The sequence below is a fragment of the Nothoprocta perdicaria genome, unplaced genomic scaffold (genome assembly GCF_003342845.1).
Source record: "Nothoprocta perdicaria isolate Ctin4 unplaced genomic scaffold, notPer1 scaffold_0, whole genome shotgun sequence".
NCBI lineage: Eukaryota > Metazoa > Chordata > Aves > Tinamiformes > Tinamidae > Nothoprocta > Nothoprocta perdicaria.
The window spans coordinates 9415485-9434351 of NW_020454092.1; the positions used below are offsets into that span (position 1 = coordinate 9415485).

At 44.2% G+C, this 18867-nt stretch overlaps 1 protein-coding gene across 2 annotated transcripts in view; it reads left to right on the top strand.

Annotated features, from left to right (window-relative positions):
• The first annotated feature begins 1387 nt into the window (after positions 1-1387).
• The window catches only part of SLC15A2 (solute carrier family 15 member 2), a 37237-nt gene continuing 19757 nt past the window's right edge, over positions 1388-18867 (top strand). Inside the window, exons 1-8 of one of the 2 annotated variants that reach the window (XM_026033590.1) lie at positions 1388-1519; positions 4659-4746; positions 5597-5738; positions 7593-7685; positions 8769-8868; positions 13405-13495; positions 15702-15779; positions 18584-18666. In XM_026033590.1, coding sequence (XP_025889375.1) covers positions 1388-1519; positions 4659-4746; positions 5597-5738; positions 7593-7685; positions 8769-8868; positions 13405-13495; positions 15702-15779; positions 18584-18666 — 807 coding nt within the window. The remainder of the gene's footprint in view (positions 1520-4658; positions 4747-5596; positions 5739-7592; positions 7686-8768; positions 8869-13404; positions 13496-15701; positions 15780-18583; positions 18667-18867) is intronic. The other variant, XM_026033595.1, reaches the window with a different exon arrangement.

Genomic DNA, 18867 nt, shown 5'->3' on the forward strand with positions numbered 1-18867 from the left:
GTATGCTAATCCCACTGACTGATATGTTTTTTTATGTACTGGCAGTAAGTAAATCACTTAGCAGGTATTGAAATACAGGGCTGTGTACATAAACATAGCTGCTGAATGCTGAAAATATTAAGGCATCACCTTAACATGTGCCAACGTAAGGGAATGTGGAGAGCAATTCTGCACCCTCTGGGCATTCTGCAACATCCTAAGTTCTCATCCAAGTGTTGCCCTGGTCCTGTTAGCAATAACTGAAGCCAAACTAAGAATCTGTGATGTGAGCAAAGGCCTCTTCCACAGAATTCCAGCTGCAGACCTGGTGCCCACGGTGCCTGAGCACCGGCAGCGACTCAGTAGTGGAGCTAGTGCTGAGTTTGTAGTCTCTTGTACCAACTGCACATTCTGGGCACGGTCTTTACTTTTGCTAAGAAGAGAAGTGAGAAATATTTGGTAACCTTCTTTGTATATTTGCCTTTTAAAGAAGCTGAATAAACRGGGAAAACAACCTGCCCTGAGAACCCTGCAGAGCCCCAGCCCCCAAGGGTGGTTACTGGGAAGGTTGTGGATTTTGCTCCCTTATTGTGCCTGGCACTGGCCGGATTACTGGTAAAGAGCTTCTCTACCTCCCGTGGGGAAGGGCAGGGGAGGAGGGACAACAGGGGGACTGCAGGGAGCTGCGTCCTCTGTGTAGCTGCACTGGGAATCCCAGGGCTCCCAGTGCGGAGGAGACGAGACCCTTTGGATGTAGGGTGAGGACACAGCGGTTGCTCAGATGCCAGCCGAGCCCTCCGGATGAAGCCATGCTCTGGGAAAAGGCAAGGTCGCGCTGGGAGCTTGGTGTGGGAGTGTTCTGGGTCACTGCACTCACAGGAAAGAAATGATTTGACTGGGTGCAGGCATCTGTGCCACCCTGGCGTGTGAGGGCGCGGCGTGGTGAGCRTTTCCATGCTGGCAGCTCGGGCTGGCAGCGTGGCTTTGCAGTGCAGGGAGGTTCTGGCAGTCTCTGCAGAATAAACCCWGCAGCGCCGCGCAGGGTGGGAGGTGCGCGCCTTGCTCCGAAATCCGCACGCGTCAGAGGTGTCTGAGACCCAGGGTTTTTATTCAGCTCACATCTGTTCAGCGCTCAGCTCTGTGCAGGGCTGGGGCACGTAGGATAGCTGGGGACAYGCCAGGCAAACAGCAGGGCCCTGCCACAAAGTACTGGCAGCCCCAACCGCGAGTGCTTCAGACCGCACTGCCTCGCTCTTCTTGAACTCTGCAGTCGCCTTTCATGGTAGCACCTCCCTCCCCCTTCTGCCCTGGCACGGCAAYGTGCTCAATTAGGGTTAACTCAAACTGAATCAAAACTTCATGCCTGAGGTTGGAAATCTTCCCAGTCAACTCACCACGGCCACATAGCATGGTGGGAGACAAGGCGAGAGGGGAGATGAACGCTTTTCAGAGAAATGAATCCAAGGAAACTTTGTTCACTTTTATTTCTGCAGGAGATGATCCCCCCAAAGGAGATTTCCCTGTTCAGAAAAAATCCCCGGTGAGTGTTACAGCTGGTTTCCTTTGCTTTGCTTTCTGCTCAGCTTGCTCTAAACATTGCAAGATCTCCCTGCTCCCTTCCTCTGCTGTGCTCTGGCTAGAGACAGACAAGCACCCTTTCTTGCGGAGGGGTGGAATAAGCATTAACAACTCAAGGCAAAAATCCCTCCATTAACCTGATTAAGTTAAGAAAGGGCAGCTTAAAGGGGAAAAAATGATCTGAGTCTTGGGGGGAAAAAAGCCTTTTGATTGCTGCCTTTTCCCTGAGCACCCCTTTCCCTGTGGGACAGCTTCTCTGAAGCAAAGGGGGATGTTGTATATGGGAGGGAGGGAGTTGGCCTGTCTGCTTAGTTTGATCAGACCCACCAGGGAAGGGTCTCCAGATACTGCCAAGAAGAAGGGACAGGAATTGAGTAGGAGCCACTGACGTGCGTGTGTACCAGAGCCCTCCCGTAGTGCCAGAGCCTCAGGTTTAAATATTTGGCTGGGATTTAAAGCCAGATTGAAAGCCAGATTCATCTGAATGTTTCTTGTCTTGTGGCTTTGATGCTTATGTGGAATTTTTCAGGCTAGTTTTGTTGAGTGTTTGACCCCTAAAATCTGTGCAGTGTTTCAATGCTGGGGAGAAAAGGGCCTGTTCTGTATGTGCTCTGCCTTGCAGGACAACACTGTGATACTTGCTCGATCTGCCTTCAGTCGGTTATGGCATTAGCAAGTCCAATATTTAGTTCGCAGTTTTAAGTGCTGTGCAGACATTAACTCTAAGGTACCCGGAGCTCCCATGAAGTGCATGAATTTAGTCCTGTCCCGCAGCTAGCCAACAAGGAGAGGTGAAAGCAAACATCTGCAGCTGGCACTTTGAATGACCTTTCTTTTTTCCAAAGACACAGACTGTCAACTTCCACAGTATCTTTGAGCTGCACAGTCCCGCAGATCCCGGGCTCTCAGTGGTAGCTAAGCCCAGCAGAGTTACCTGTGTGCTCGCGYATCCAGGCTCAGCCTTGTTGCTTTTGCGGGGCGCTCTGCTGAGCAAGGTCCTCCTCTGTGAAAGCGAGCGGACTGCACCTGGCTGGCCTCATGGATGAAAGCTGCCCGCTTTTGGATGCCCAGGCAGGCCACAGGCAGGTCAGTGATACCCCCAAGAGAATACCTGAGGGTTTCTGCGTGTGCTGGTGCCCAATGGAAGAATTCCTGCTGTAAATCCCTTGCTCTGCTCCACAGAGGAGTAGAGGCTCCAGTGGCTCAAGGTGCTGACTCTCACATGTGAGCAAGGTTACTGGGAAGAGCTGCTGCCTCCAGCTTTCCTTCCCTAGCCTGTTCCTGCTCCTCCGCCGAGGGTGTCCATCCCAAAGAAGGGATGGCTGGAATGGGCCACCATGAAGGTTTCTGTCACTGCAGGTCACAGCCTGACATGGGACACCCTGCATTGTTGCAGCTGAATCCACTGGGGCTTGTCTGTCAGAGTGCACAGACCCCTGGCCCTGTGGGACTGAACACTTGCACTCTGCATCTCAGCCAAATGTTATTAAATATTAAATATAAATTAAGTATCACTTATCATATTAAGTATAATAGCAAGGTCTGTGAAAGCGAGGAATAAAAATATAGCTATCGCGTAGCCTTTTACTTCCTTGCTCAAAAATGTGGAATACCCAAATACCCACAGGAAACATAATACATCTCTTACAGCTTTTTATCCTCAATTACCAAGAACTTGTTGGAGAAGACGATTCTGTGTGTGTGTCTGTGCACTTACAGCTTGTATATGCCACTGTTCTGAGGCTGGTCTAAAAGCAGGAAGCCCTAGTGCAGCTTCCAAGGAAGCCCACTCTGTGCTATAAGCCGTAGGGCATAATGGTTTCAGAGTAAATAATAAAATGGATAATTACATATTTACCCAAGCAAAGCAAGAACATCAAGGGTTGCTTAACAAAAGGGCATCTTATGCATAGTGAAAGAAACATTAGAAAAAGAACACAAATATTTGTCTTTAGAAATGTTGGGTTAAGTTGTGGAAGGGTCTTTTGGGCTTTTGCTTTGTTTTTTATGTGTACAGTCAGTCTCTTCTCTTTCATGGTTCTTGTGTATTCTTGGGCAAGACAGCATCATTGAGTAAAATCTGGTAACCTTGAGGCCATTCCTTGGGAGATCCAGATAAGTTCAGATCTCTTGGTGGTGGAATAAACCTGAATAAACACATCTATTTTGGTATCTGCATTTGCATTTGGGACTCTGGGAAGAAATACAAGAATTAATTATTTCTGTCACCAGGAGCAGAAATGCATGTGAAGAGTTCATCTTAGTTCACTAGCCTATACTATGGTCACTGAAAAATTAAAACTATAAATGCAGCTGTTCATATCACACCCCCTATCCAGTCTCTCTTTCCATTTAGGAGAGCCTGAATGGTGCTGTGAAAACCAGTTTTCCATGTTGGGAGGAAGTGAAGCTCAGAGTGTAGGGACTGAGGCGCRCTCAAGGACATGCCAACACTCATATATGTTTAAATGCCTTCTTTGACTTAGAGGCTGCAGATCTTTTTACCCAGATTTAAGTAGGGTAAATTCATTCATACAGTGGCCAGGCACAAGGAGGTTTGATGAGCCCCATCCCTGTTTTGTTTTGCTTTTGAAGAAGTGGAATTATCCAAAGCCGTGACAATATTCTCTCCCCTAAGAAGAGGGACATACCTGGGAATGGGGTGAAGCACATCCAGGGCTGATGCTCTGCCTCAGGGAGCTGTGATGTGTTTTGGTGCAATGGAGTTGCAGAGATTGAGGGCAGTTGTCCTAGGGGAAAAAGCAGATTCAGGTGCAGCAGGGAGCAGTACCCTTGGACTCTATGACCTGCTGAGGTGAGGTCTTGTGCTACAAGAAGCAGCAGTTTCAAGGCAGCAGGCAAAGCTTTTAAGTGCACAATGCAGAAGAAAGGCATCTGAAGGCATTTTTGCATCTCAGTGGGTTTTCACATTGTGACAGAGAGGCTGCAATGCCMAAAAAAAAACAGACGGAGACGTAGTTAGGCAGCTGTGGGCTGCTGGGTTTTGGCCTGGGCTTGTTTCTGCTGCTGGGGCACTGGAGAATATGTTGCTGGGGCGAAGGCCATCATAAAACGGATATATTCTGGTTTGTCTCCCACAGAAACTCTGTGGCTCCAACTACCCCCTGAGCATCGCTTTCATTGTGGTGAACGAGTTCTGCGAGCGCTTCTCCTACTATGGCATGAGAGGTACGTGCCCCGTGCCCGGGAAGCCCCTTCCACCCCTGGGTTTCTGTGCACACTGGTCTGGTGTCCCAGGCTTGTGCTGTGCGAGTTCACTGTTCTTCAGTGAAAGGCCTTTGTTAAATTGGTATTTTTGGGATGCAGGCATGAACAATGTGCCCTAAAATTGAGACTAGCTCTGCTTTGGCCAGAAATTTGAGTTAGACACTTTTTTTTTAATGATTTTGTGTCTTGAATCTGATTTTCCTGTGTCTGATGTCTTTCATAGCTGCATGAAATCAGTGCATCTGAGAACTGAATCATACAGGCCTGTAACTTGCAAGTAGGAAATATACATAAGCAAAGATACACGTTAGGGAAAGATAAGCTAGAAAATATCTTTTTCAGCTATCTATAAGCGTGTATGAGCAAAGAAAGGCTAATGTCATATATTTCACAGAATGGTTGAAGTTGGAAGGGATCTCTAGAGATATCTAGTCCAACCCCCCTGCTCCAGCAGAGAGACTCAGAGCACAGRGTGGCATCCAGGTGGGTTCTGAAGACCTCCAGAGAAGGAGACTCCACAACTCCCTGGGCAGCCTGTTCCAGGGCACTGTCACCCTCCCAGTGAAGAAGTTCTTCCTCATACGGAGATGGAACTTCCTGTGCTTCAACTTGTACCCATTACCTCTTGTCTTATTTGAACTTTTTCTGTGTCAGGGGATACCAGCATCAGGTTTGAAAGCACAAATCTTTGCACAACAGTGCCTGTAGCTGCTAGACAAGTCAGGGTGTTTTTCCTGGCCACTGTGGTATAGTTTTCTGCTTGCGTGAGGAGGTGTATGTTAATTATCTGATGTGCTTTGTGTTCTTTTAGCTGTCCTGACACTGTATTTTGTCAGCTTCTTCCACTGGGACGAGAATCTCTCCACCTCTGTGTACCATGCCTTTTCTGCTCTCTGTTATTTCACACCTGTCATTGGAGCCATCATGGCAGACTCGTGGATGGGGAAATACAAGTAAGTAAGGACAACTCTACACCGTGCAGTCCGTGCGAGGCCAGWGCTAAGCAGGCTCCTTGCTCTAAAGGTGGCTCCTTTAGCTCAGGGTCTAGCAAGGACACACCCACTAAAGTCAGCTGCTCTCTGTTTAATGAACAACTGTTTTGTTTGCTTATGTWATTCTGAGCTCCTCTTTCATCCAGGAATTGATATGGGACAAAATAATGTGTATAAATTGTCACGAGTACACCTTTTATCTACCCTTCTTATACACCTGTAAGATGTGGTGTAGGGCCGTTGCAGCAGAAATCAGATATAAGCAGTCAAAACCCTTAGCTTGCCAAGATCTGCTGCTTAGATACATTCGAAGAAGTTGAGGAAAAGTGTAATCTTCTGGATCTAGCAGTTTCAGGTGAGGATGGCACAAACCCCACTYGGGTTTTCCCTGCACAGGGTGTGTGAGAGCACATTTGTTTTTAACCCCAAGGAAAGTTAGCCRGGTTAACTCAAATCATCTCCCTCARTGCATAACCAGGTAGATTCTTCCTGATTGTATCTGTGGTTTCTCCCTTACCCTGGTAAATTGTGAGTTCATTGTCTGCKATGAGGAATGATGATGAGCGCCTGGATAGAGGACTGCTCTTGGCCCTGTCTATTCACTGCCTGCGGAGTCTTGCTATCCGAGTGATGAAGTGCAGCTGGACCTGTCTCCCTAGGAATAAGCACATCTGGCAATGTGACTCTCCACATGAAAAACCAATCTGGAAAACCTCTCTCCCACAGGAAGTTCCAAGGGTTTTCTTTGTTCTTTTTCCCTTGTGCTTCACGCTCAATTTCAGTCATTGTCTTGTCCTTGTAAATGAAAAGTTACATTTTTTTAAACAATTATTCAAGGTCCCATAGCTATGTTTATTGTGATTTGAGGATGTTTGATCTTGCAGCGTGGTGATGCGAGATGGTAAATTTGTATGCTAACTTCTATACATTATGCATCAAAAAATTTCCTTAGAAGTTGTCCCTTCAGCTTAGTGGGTGGCAGCTTTTGCAGGAGTAACTGGGACTTGCTAATATTAAGGACAGGATAACAGATTAGCAGGGTTTTTAGGAGTGTTCCCCTGTGACTCTTATTTAGCTGTTCCAGCCAGGATTTGGATGCATTTGGGGCTGCTTTTGTATTTAATAGCTCATAGGGCTCATTTTAGAGCACCCAGTGCCTCCATCCTAAGAAGTCCTTCTGTTTCCTTTGTGTGTCTGTGCTGCTCATAAATACATAGCTACGTGATAATCCTCAAGATAAGGAATGGACTACATTCAATAGCTTCTTTTCTCCTCCCCCGAGATGAGGGGGCAGATAGAGGAGCTCAATAATAATTCATGGATCTGAAATGGTCTCATGATACCCATCATAGGGTAACCACACTCCTAATCTGGATGTGTTGGTCAGGTGGATTGAACGTGGGTCTCAGTCCTTATGGATACTTTCCAAACTAAGGCTTTATTTAGGCACATGGTAGAAAATGCCAGTTATTAGTAATCTGAAAATGAAGTTGAATGTGAAGAGAACTCTTCTACTCGCAGCCTTCCATGCATGAAGGGCTGGATAATTGTTAGTTTGTTCTGTACAGCAGCCTCAATGAAGAAAGCAGGGGCTATCCCTCCTTCTTCTTAATCTGAATTTATTTGCCTATCTCTTTCTTCCAGTGCATTCAGTGTTGACACAAAAGGATTATAGCTGCATGCAGTATCAGGCATATGGACGAAGTAGGTCCTTGTGGACCTACAGACCTGCTGTATCAGGAACCACAGGCACACTCTGTTTTCAGATCCTACATCAGCCAGCACCTCAGTCACTGCTGTTTGCTCTTCTCACAGGACGATCATCTACCTCTCCATTGTGTATGTGGTTGGCCACCTGATAAAGTCAGTCGGCGCAATTCCATCCCTAGGGAACCAGATGGTTCATGTGTAAGTAGCTATTGAATCCACAGTGCAGTTGTGATGGTTGTTGGCTTACCTTGTGCAGCCAGTTGCTTCACCACTATTGGGGGAGCAGTTTGGGGGCTGTGCAAAGATTGCTTTTATCAGGGAAAGGCTGGGGATGTCTGGTTAAGAGTGGAAGGGGGAAGTTGGAAGCTGGAGTATGAATGCAGCAGGAGTTGGAAACCACCACAAAGGCTTTGAACCCTGTGAGAAAGGGACATGTGATTGCCCCTCTCTGTTGTATCATGTCTTTGAAGTTTGGTCTTTCTCATCCAGTTGGCTGTACCAGGTTCCTTCATCCTGCTCTCCTCTCAACATCCACCCTTGTTTCCTCCCTGGCAGTGCTACTCACCTCAGCACCTCTGTGCATGGGAGGACAAAAAAAGCTTGTAGAAGATGTAACATGATTCTTAACAGAAGAATGATTCATCTTAGCCACTACCCTTCTTCTAGATTCATGATAGCGTTGTCAGGATTAGTTCCCCAGCTGGCATCTCTGAAACCAACAAATYGTTCTGGCCTAGGTGGCCACAGTTCTGAAAATGTGAAACAGGCAGGAGCACATCTCATTTACAGATCAGCTTCCTGATGTCCCAGACTTGGCCAGTCTGGCATGACACTCCTGTTCCCTACAGAAATTATTTTTTAGGGCCAGCAATGTGGTTTTGAGGAGCTCTGGGAGGTTTAAAGCCCCCTAAAATTAATTTAATCCAACCCGGTCTTACCTAGCCTGGAAATCCTATAGATTTTTTTTTTTTCCCCCCCCCTTTCTTTCTCTTTGTCCCCCATTTTGATCTCTGCAGTTTCTTGTTTTCTTATGAGCCAAAAATACAAAAATAATCCTGGATATGTTAGATCTGTTTTGCCTGATAGGACCTCAAAGCAGCAAAAAGCTGAGAAAAAACTGTTTTGTTAATTGACTGGTATCAAATTGTTTTTCACGCTTAGCTTAGCCGTCATCATTGCCCAGTTCTGATACTGGAGAAATCATGGCTGAGTGACACGAAAAATGCTCTCCTAAGTGCTGTAAAGGTTCTGCAATGGTGATATTTTTGTTCTTGCATGAAGGATCCTGTCTATGACTGGTCTGTTTTTGATCGCCCTTGGAACAGGAGGTATCAAGCCCTGTGTCTCTGCATTTGGTGGGGACCAGTTTGAAGAGGAACATGTAAGATTTCTTTTCTTTCCTAAAATCTGAAGTGTTCAGTTATTTGTCCAGTTATATTATGAGGACATTTGTGATCAAATATTGTAATAGAATAAAGGCAGTTTGCTAGGGGAAAAAAAAAAAAAAGCATACATAGAGTGCTTCATAGGATGGTTTTCGTGAGACTTAACTGAATTGAGATGGCTCAGGAAAGGGAAATGACAAGACAGATGACATTAGGGTAAATAGATCATAATGTTATTAAATAATCTGAATGCTAATTGGACATTGGAGTATTTGGAAAATTCTGTACAACATAAAACATGGAAATGTGGAAAGGTAGTTACTTCTGAGCCAGTTTAATACAGGTGATAATGCACTGCAATGCAATATAGTGAATGGAAGATGAAATTTTATTGTCATTCCCTGTGCTTTCTTGGAAAGTTTCCCTCAAAACAGTGAGTAGTAATAATCTGYATCTTAAATATGTTGTTTTCACAGAATAGGTGGTTTTGAAGAATTGCGATTTGTACTTGGATTTTTTTTTTTAAGTTCAGCTCTTTTGTAGTGCATCCACTGAATTGTAGTCCAGATGCTTCAYGTCCTCATTCTCCATTATAAACACTCGGCCCCCATCTGACTTCCATGCCCTGTAAGATGCCAAGCTTGGAACTGCCCTTGTGCAACACAGGGWTGAGGTGGTGCTTGAGGGAGCGAAGAGGGCCAGGCAGTACTACCGCAGCTTGAACAAGGAAACCTTTTAAAATTGACTTGAAATCAGATGGCTTGATTTACAATGCTCCAATGCATAAATAAAAATTCCACTTTTCTCAATGAGTAATATTCAAATCAACTTCTGTGCATGACATAGATCTTCAAATATGTAAGAGGCCACTACAAGGAAGGAAGGCAATAATTGTTCCAGTCTGGGGTGAGTGGGTTTAAATTCAAGAAGAATGATTTAGGATAAACAGTGGGCTTTCCAACAGTCTCAAACAGTGGAGGCATTGAAGGACTAACGGTCCAGCAGGGTTGTTTGTATCTTGGATGATGGATGGCCTCTGGGAATAGGARCCAGGTGTTGTCTTTCGCAATGCCCCAGTCAGCGTTTAAAAAGTGAATAAAATAGACTAGAATGCTTGTTTTAAATTTGGAAATGTGAGTTTTCTGCACCTCAACTCTGTGATACTGAAGCCATGCAGCTGGTAACTGAGGTATCCTGAGCAGAAACCAAGCAGGGATGTCTGACAGCCGCTTGCTCGGAGCAGCCCCTTGCACAGGAGTGTCCAGCCCGTGCAGCATTGGAGGCTGCTGCAGCAGCAGGAGCAGCTGGTGGGCACCAGCCTGCACAACCCTGAGCGAGAGCAGCCTGCGGTGCAACGCTGCTCAGCGCTCCGGGACGAGCCCTGTGCCTGGAAGCACCAATAGCTCTCCCCAAAGGGTGCCACAGGTGTTACAGCAGCCTTTCCAGAGGTACTGCTTCTGTGAATATTAATGATTAACAATGTTTATCCAACATCTTTCAATTACCAGCTAATTACAATATGATAATATGTACCACTTATCTTCTGAGTGTTTTGTAGACTTCAGCTAATGAATCTCAGCACCCCAGTCAGGCACATAAGTGTTGTTATCCCAGGCTTACCACTAAGGCTGAATTACCTGCAGTTCTGTAGCCATTCTCCTGTATTCAAGCTGTACCTCTCCAACAAACTTACCAAATGCTAAGGCTCAAATATTTACCCGTGTGTTGCCTTGATGAGAAACTAATTTAGAAAAAGAAAATTGCTAAAAGACTTCTGAGGAAGATGGTGTTCTACTCCATTTAATTTTTATAGAGTTGAAAACTTTTATTTTACCATTTGGAAATGACTGTATCTTTTAAGAAGACAATACTATGTGCTAGGAAACTTAAGTCTTCAAAATAGTAATGAGAAGTTTTGATTTTTTAAGGAATGAAATGTTAGGGGCCAACCAAAATATTTCTTCCTTTCAGAGTTATTTGAGGGGGAGTTGTTAGGGTTTTTCATATCTTGTCCTCCCTGGAGAGGAAGAAGTTACTGTAATTCCCAATAAAAGGAAGAATTTAGTTCTTCCTGAGTTTTCAGCATGCTAATAAACTTCATCTAAGTCACTCAGTGCACAAGCTCACTTCTACTACCTGGAAATGAGAGTTGTGGTAGTTCTGAACAAATATCTACATATAAATATATAATAAAACTTTAATATTTATAGAACTTCAATATATAAATACAAAAATTTACTTTGCTTATTACAATTTATATAAATATAATGTGTATATRTATACATACCTTTATAAAGAAAATAGACTGGTTCTGCATATTCCCACATAGAGACAAATTTAGATTTTGAGGTAAACRCACACCACAGTGTGGTTTTCTTTAAAATGCTTTATGAATGTAATATCCTTGGAGCTGCTGCGTTGAGAACAGCACTACTGCAAAGAGTGATGGAGACCACTGGTTCAGCAGGAGGTCAGATAGGGAAAATGGATTTATCTGCAGGAGATTTCTAAGCATCTTTGTCTACAGATTAGTAGTTCAGGCTGAAAGTGCCTGAATAGAGTAATATTTGCAATATGTTATAGAAATTCACAGGCTGCTGTGCATATTAATTAAGGACCAAAGCTGCTTTCAAACAATGTGATATGGTTTTTAAGGTACTAAATAGTGCTTTTTCTTTGTTTCTTTATTTYCCTGTTGCCATGGAGATCAGGATTATCCTGTATGGTACCTTTTCTCAAATTAGCTAATCCAAATCATGTTATTAATGTATGCCTGCTCTAAAGATTAAGAAAGCAATGAGGGAATTCTTTTTTTTTTTTTTTTCCTTCAATCAGTGGAACTTGCAAGCTGATGAGTTGTTATTTTCATACTCAGCTCTGCTTCTCTGCCCATTTTTTCCCATAACTGAAATCTGTAAATATGTGAAATAAGTTGCCCCAAATTCTTTATGCCCCACTATCCTCTTTTTTTTTTTTTTTTTTAATCAACCTGTTGCTTTTGGTAACTGTTGCTTGATAAGTGTTTGGTAACTGTTGTTGATTTTATCATGCCAAGAGCTGTGTTCTTGAATCCTGTTCAGCTTATGGAAATTCTAAATTGTTCAGATGGAAAGGGCAATGAGAATGTGGCTAGAAGAGAGCAGGATTGCAACCACCTCTAGCAAGTCATGGCAGTGCTGCACTGGGATTGAGGGGGCTTGCTGAGGCATTTCTTTATTATGTTGGTCATAGTAGAATGAAGTAGTAGTTGGTCATAGTAGAATGAAGTATACTTCTATTAGCCCAGTATAGCAATGGAAAATTCCAGGTAAGCAAAAAGATCAGTAAGGTCAGAAAAGGAGTTTTGAAGAATGAAGACACGGTGCTGTTTGCTATTAACTATGAGAAAAGCCACCAGGTTAATTTATAAAATAAAAGCTTACTAGTCCTTTAATCCAGGATAAATCATTTATAAGTAATATATGGATAACTTTGTCTTGAAGGCTTGAAACTTTTGTGAGGGCCAAGAGCCCGAGTTGACAGCTCGTCATTGCCCTCGCCCAGCGCGGGGACTGTCGGCCTTCCCTGGCGGTGGCAGCGATGCTGATGGGAGCTCTCGGACATCTCATCCTCCCTGTCCCTGGACCCACGTCACAAGGGACATAAGAAAAGCCCTTCCAGGGAGCTCCTGCTCGCCTCGCTTCCCTGCTCTGCTCTGCTGGGATAAGAGGCTTCTTGCCATAGCAAGTAGCAGTGCATGTGTGTGTCCCAAAGAAGTCCCCCAAGCAAGGAGAGCTGGCTGCCCGTAGAGCACCCTCACACTTTGCTTCTGCTGAGAGGACCAGACTTAGCATAGAAGTCCTTGATTCTTTCCAAATTATGAATTATGCAGCAGGAAAGCAGTTCAGCAGGGATCCTTTGTCTTTTTCAGTTGTAATTTGTTACAGCATTGGTTGAATTCTCAGCTCTTGAGAAACAGTTAGTCCCTCCATCATGCCCTTGATTGCCCTGATAGAATTAATTTACCCTATTAATTTGAGATTGGTTGGTCTCATCTTGGTGATCTCTCACCTGACAAATCTTTCTCATGTTTACTGTCCTCTCTCATCTGTGCCATCAGCACCAGCTTCTCACAGTGCAGGTTTTTTTTCTATTTCTACACTGGAGAAGGCGAAAAAGGAGCTTAGACATGGAAACAAACGATGGGCTTGTCAAGCTGTGCCAAATCGGATTGAATTAGGTGACAGAGGATCTGAATCATGCTACTTGTTCTGAATAAGTAAATGCTTTTCCCCCTCCCGATTCCACAGCACTCTCGAAGCAGTGGTTTTTCCTCCGAAATGCCAGAAAGCCCCGAAGCGCTTCACGAGTAACGTGAGCTGATTTGTGTGAGCACTTACCATCACCTGGGCGCAAGCTTGTTTGCTTAACATTTTATGCACTGCGTGTCAATATTTACCCAGCCTTCCTAACAAGAGAATTGATAGTATTCAATTTGCAAGCCCAACGCTGCGCGTTAGCCGTGACATTGATATTGTCTTCTCTTGTTTTAGACGTCGGAGAGAAGCAAGTTTTTTTCCGTCTTCTATTTATCCATTAATGCTGGAAGTCTGATCTCCACATTTGTTACTCCTGTATTGAGAGGTCAGTGCTGATTTAGAATAAGCTCTTAATTTAGCTGCCCTCTGACTACTCTGCTGTGCATATTTAGGCTCTTATGACAACTGAATGACAGAAATTACATTATTTCTGGAGCGGCCMGTGTATTGCATTTACGCCTTGTTGATCCTGTGTAGCAGCGTCACACATTCATGGGTACCAGCATATGAGTTGCACAAACCACGTTCCCAGCTGTATTTCAAAGCTCATTTGAACAATAGAATTAAAATATGGGAAGTGAAGAGTCCTGTGTGGTCTAATGCTCCTCCTGGCCAGCACGAAGTTGCTCCTTGCTCTTGCCTGCAGGTAACCTCTGGGTAGGCGCCGATCCCTGCTCTTCTGGGCAGGCGTTGAGGCTGAACCACTTAGCAGGGCTCATTTCGGAGTCCTACCTTTTCTCAGATGCCACTGACTGCCAGAGGACTCTATTTTGCACCCAGGTTTGTCTGCTTGGCTCCAGTTGCAAGACCACAGCCCTGAGGAGCGAGCCCGGGAGACAAAAGCCTAGGTCTGTGCCCCACTTATGGCCTGCTTTGCATTCCGACCACTTGCATGGGCCCTTTTGGTCCCTAGCTTTGCTGCAATCACTTCCTTGTACCGCAGCACCACCAGCCAAGCAGATTGGCACACTTTAAATAGAGACCCGTGGGCAGGAGGAGGCCAGCAGCCCATTGGCAAAGGGGACGGGGACAACGTAGCCTTCATGCTCAGTAACATTTTTTTTTCATCCTGTCTGAAGGCCCCTAGCAAGTTTGCTCTGTTCAGCATGGCTGTTTTAACAGGCTGTTCATTTCACAAGGCAGTGGGCAATTATACTTCTCTTGCAATTATGCCAAAGCACCCAGGCAAAGACAAACTCTCTCTCTCGTGCTCCTTCTTTTACCAGCGTCCTCATGTCCATATTCTGCTGAGAAGGGGCTGTTGCTAAATGTAATTAGTGGGCGGGTGAAAATCTGATCCTATTTGGACATCAAAGTCCRTGCCAATACAGTGTAACAATAAACTAGTTGCAACATGGGAATGAGGTGAAGTGGATGTGAAGAGAGAAAGATTTCTGCAAAGTATGAAAGCTTTTTGTGGAAGAACAAGAAATGCAGTTCACAGAGATTTGGCAGAAATGTGGAATATATATCTTTCAGTTATAGAAATCCAACAGTTTTAGTTCACATTGCATGTCAAAATTTCAGTGTGTCCATAACATTTTGCTGCCAGTTTTGGGTTTGTATTTCAGCTAACTCACTGAARATGGGCAAATGAAAGCTATGCACACACACACAGCTACATGACTGACCGTGACTGCCCAGGGACAGCAAATAATAAAAACTAAAATTTCATGGGTTGGTTTTCTGTTAACTATGTGAGCTTGTTTTAGCCATATCTATTTGCTTTTGCTCCCTAAGCAATGCAATAGTTTGTAATGACTGGCACACAGACCTCACTGCTGGATTGCTTTTTGCAACTCTTCTAAATTCACATAGTGTGAGAACTGAGCTGGGTCAAGAGTGGGTTTCAGAGCACCCACAGTTAACCATAGAGCTCAGATCAATCAAAGCTACCGTCTAAAAACCTGGCTTCCTGGTGGCTCACAATATCATAAGCTATTGTCTGGGGGAGACGAGCTCCAGTGAGGTTGGAAAGGTGTGAAGAAAGACGAGAAATTGGAGCATTAAGTCTAATGCTGCACTCACTCTGGAGTAGGGAAAATGGCCTCACCTTGGCCACTGTAAGTTGATATGAAAACAAATTCAGGATTTTAGCTCAGTAATTCATGCAGCTGGCACAAATAGTGCAGAAATGCTGTTTTGATATTTAGATTTAGTCAAATCCACAATGATCCCAGATTTTTATTTAACTAGGTAGGAAGGTTGGGGTTTTGTTTTATTCTTTCTTGGGGATTTATGGTTTCCACCATTTCTTTCTACCTATTCATCTCCTCTTGCCCTCTTCCCGGCTTCCAGTCTCATCAATATCCCATTATCAGCTGCTGCTGCTGGCAGACACCAACCCTGCTTCCAAATTGTCTCCATCAAGGGAGGACAACTGTTTCAAGGAGATTCAATTCACAGCGTCAAGCACCAGCAAAGAAGATTTAAAGCTAGTGGAAGTGACTCATTTAGGGGAAGTAAATCAAAGGCCCAGGTAACATAAGTCTAACCGTAATAAGCTGCTTTTATTTCTGCCTCCTTTTTAGGGGATGTGAAATGCTTTGGAGAGGATTGTTACGCGCTGGCTTTTGGTGTCCCAGCAGCACTGATGGTGTTAGCCCTTGGTAAGTGGCAACTATAGTGCTTGGAATAGTAGTTATCCATTTGGGAYTGCATGAATAGATCAGGAGATGCACAAGTTCACCAGCCTGTATGGAGAGTATGGATCTGAAACTCAAGGTTTCAAGGTCATTGAATAATTGCAATGTTTTAGAACTACTAGCTTAGAGTAACCCATTGCCAGCCTGCCTAACCTGTTTCTGCAGCACAGGCAATGGTGATAGTGTTAATCTTGCCTCCTCAAGTCTCTCTGATCCGTTCCACTGTTGTCAAAGTCTGGGTGTAATAAGATAATTCAGGATAACAAAGAGATCCTTCTGGTACATTTAGGATATGGCCATCCTGTAGTCCTGTATCATGGCATTGGTAAGGGAGTTTTCTGGTGTTTTGTGATACAGGATTTTCCTAAGGGGAAAATTCCTAAGGGGAGGCACCAAAATGATTCTCCTAATGTTCAGCAGCTTTGCCTGTGAACAGGTTTGACCTGTGAGCTTCAATCTGAGCAGTCCCTGAAGTCCCCCAATTTACAGGAGAGCTTAGCATGCCCCTTTTAAATTCCCCACGCTTTATAGCTTGAAACTATCCTAATAGCTCAGATGTTTCCTTCCAATTTTTTTTGCTACACACAAATCCCAAAAGAGAAAGTTGAACAAGACGTTGCTTTATTCTGCGCTATCTCAGTTTGCTTGGCTCAAGTCATACTCATAGCTACAGTGACAGCTTATTATTATGTTAGAGGAATAAGCTGTTATTGCCCAAGTGTTGAGTGGCAAACACAGTCACCATATTTCCTAAGGTGGCATCTTACCCCCAATAAAGTACTGTTTCTCCTTCAACCCCTATCGAATACCTAGTAGTTTCCATATTCCTGTTATTCCTTGGTAGCTGATACAGAGGACACCCTGTTAGCCTCAGTTTTACTAAAGCAACTGAAGGGAGCAGTCCTCTTATAACTTCATTTAGGAGGGTTTGATGCCGCACAGGTTGAGTTCTCCTTCAACTTCTTAGCTTAACTGAGAGGCCAAGCAATTGGGTGATTTCACCATAGTATCTGCAGTTTGAAAAGTTGTTCCTCCAAGGAATGTAAATGTTACTTTTTCCTCTCAGACTTCCATGAGAGRGAAGGATCAGGACCTAGCAGAAATACCATCATCTCACAGCTCACATTACATCAATTATTTTCAAAAAAATGCATGGTTGTGGGCATAAGAAGCTTCTCATTTCTCATGTGGCTTGTTCATATCAGTTTAAGACAGACAGGCTCTTCCTGCACTATTGTGTGATGAATGTTTCCAGCGGGGTAGCTGTTGCCCAGGGTAAAATGGACATGTAAATATTGCAGTTTCAGTGTGGGCATCAGTCGAAATGTGCTTTCAGCTGGTGTCCTGCTGCCAGATTCCACATTCTGCCTGGCAAAGCAGCTTCTTGTTCTTTTGTGACATGTTAAAATGCTCTTGGAAATGATTTCTTTGACTATGTGGCCAGCATTCAGAACTGCAGAATATACCCTTCCCATCCTGACTGTCCTCCCTGTGATGCTGGAAAGTGAGGATAGATCTAGAGGCAGAATGGAAATTTTACAGAGCAAGATTTCCTGGGTTTCTTCAGTTTCTGACAGTTAGATGAGGATTGATACTGTCAAATCTCAAATGTCAAAGCTGGTGCTAGAACATCAGTTCTCACTGCTTCAGTGGCATCCCCAGAAGATATTTCAGGAAAGTTCACGGATCGCCATTTGGAGGCACCAACTGCTGTACATGGAGTTGCTAGGAATTACGTGGTGCAATTATGCACTCTGATTTTGTGCAAGGGTCCCTGAAGGATTTACCAAAACTGACTTCAGCAGCCGCTCTGATAGTTTTGCAAGTCAAAACAGGACATCTAAGGGTCATCTTTGTAGTAGGAGAGAAATGATGAGTCACCTCCAGTCACCTGCATTAGGTCAGAAGTGCCTGCTGCTCTCTGTTGGCTGTGGACTGCCACTGGACACCTGGGTTAGCTTAAAGTGCTGAGGTTGGGCCTGATGGAGCCCAGTCTCAGGTTCTGTGGTGCTTCTCCAGGTTAATGTCTCTGTAATTGAAATGCAGGCAAAGGCTCTCAAAGAGCAGGACAAATTGTCTGTAATCAGATAGCTCCATCTGTGACAGAGCTTTGAAGGCTTCCTCTAGTGCTCTCTGTGCTTTGAGGGAGAGAAACAAGACAAAACAAGATCTTAAAATTTACATTCCTTTATGGAAGCCAAAAAAAAAAAGACTAACTCCTGTTAATGCCAGTGTGTGATGCAGTGACCTTTGTGAACTGGATTGACAGTTTCTGCTGAAAGATGTGTGAGATGAAAATATGCAGAGCCCAGGCTGGATCTGGATTCATTCTCATAGTTGCAATGACTCAGAATTGGGTTCCAACACAGATACAATACATTAGACACAGCAATTAAACATAGCTTGTTCAATAAAATAAGCCTATAAAAAAAAGCAGAAATAAGAGAGGATTTTCAAAGTGTTAATTCCCAGTGCAAATCCGATGTGGAGATGCCTCTTCTTTCAGAGCAGATCATGAGACGATGACAGTGACTATCTGAGGATCCCACTGCCTCTTGCAGAATGCTGCATTTTACTCCAGGCATTAATGAGGGCATTAATTGGAATCCTATATGTTTATTCTGCTTGAGGAAAGAACAAGCTTGTAAGCCCCAGGGGAGAGGATTTGTGTTGAATACAGGGTGGGTGTGGGTGGTCCTCCCCAGGAACCAGTACCCGATTAAGCCCTTAGTCACATGAATTCCCATTTGGATTATAATATTTTTCAGTTGTGTTCATTGCTGGAAGTGGACTGTACAGAAAAACACCACCACAAGGGAACGTCTTACTTGAAGTGTGCAAATGCATTGGAGTAAGTGCATGCCGTTCCCTTCCTTTTCATGCATGACTCTGAGGCTGCAGGCCAGACAGGTGAATTTGAAGTTACAATTCTTCTCTATGTTGCTCCTGGATGTCTTGCTGATGAGCTGTAAGAAATAAGGAACACACCTAGCACCTAAATTGTCCTTCCTTCAGTATTTTGAATGTTTTTCTTTACTTTTTGTTCTGCTGA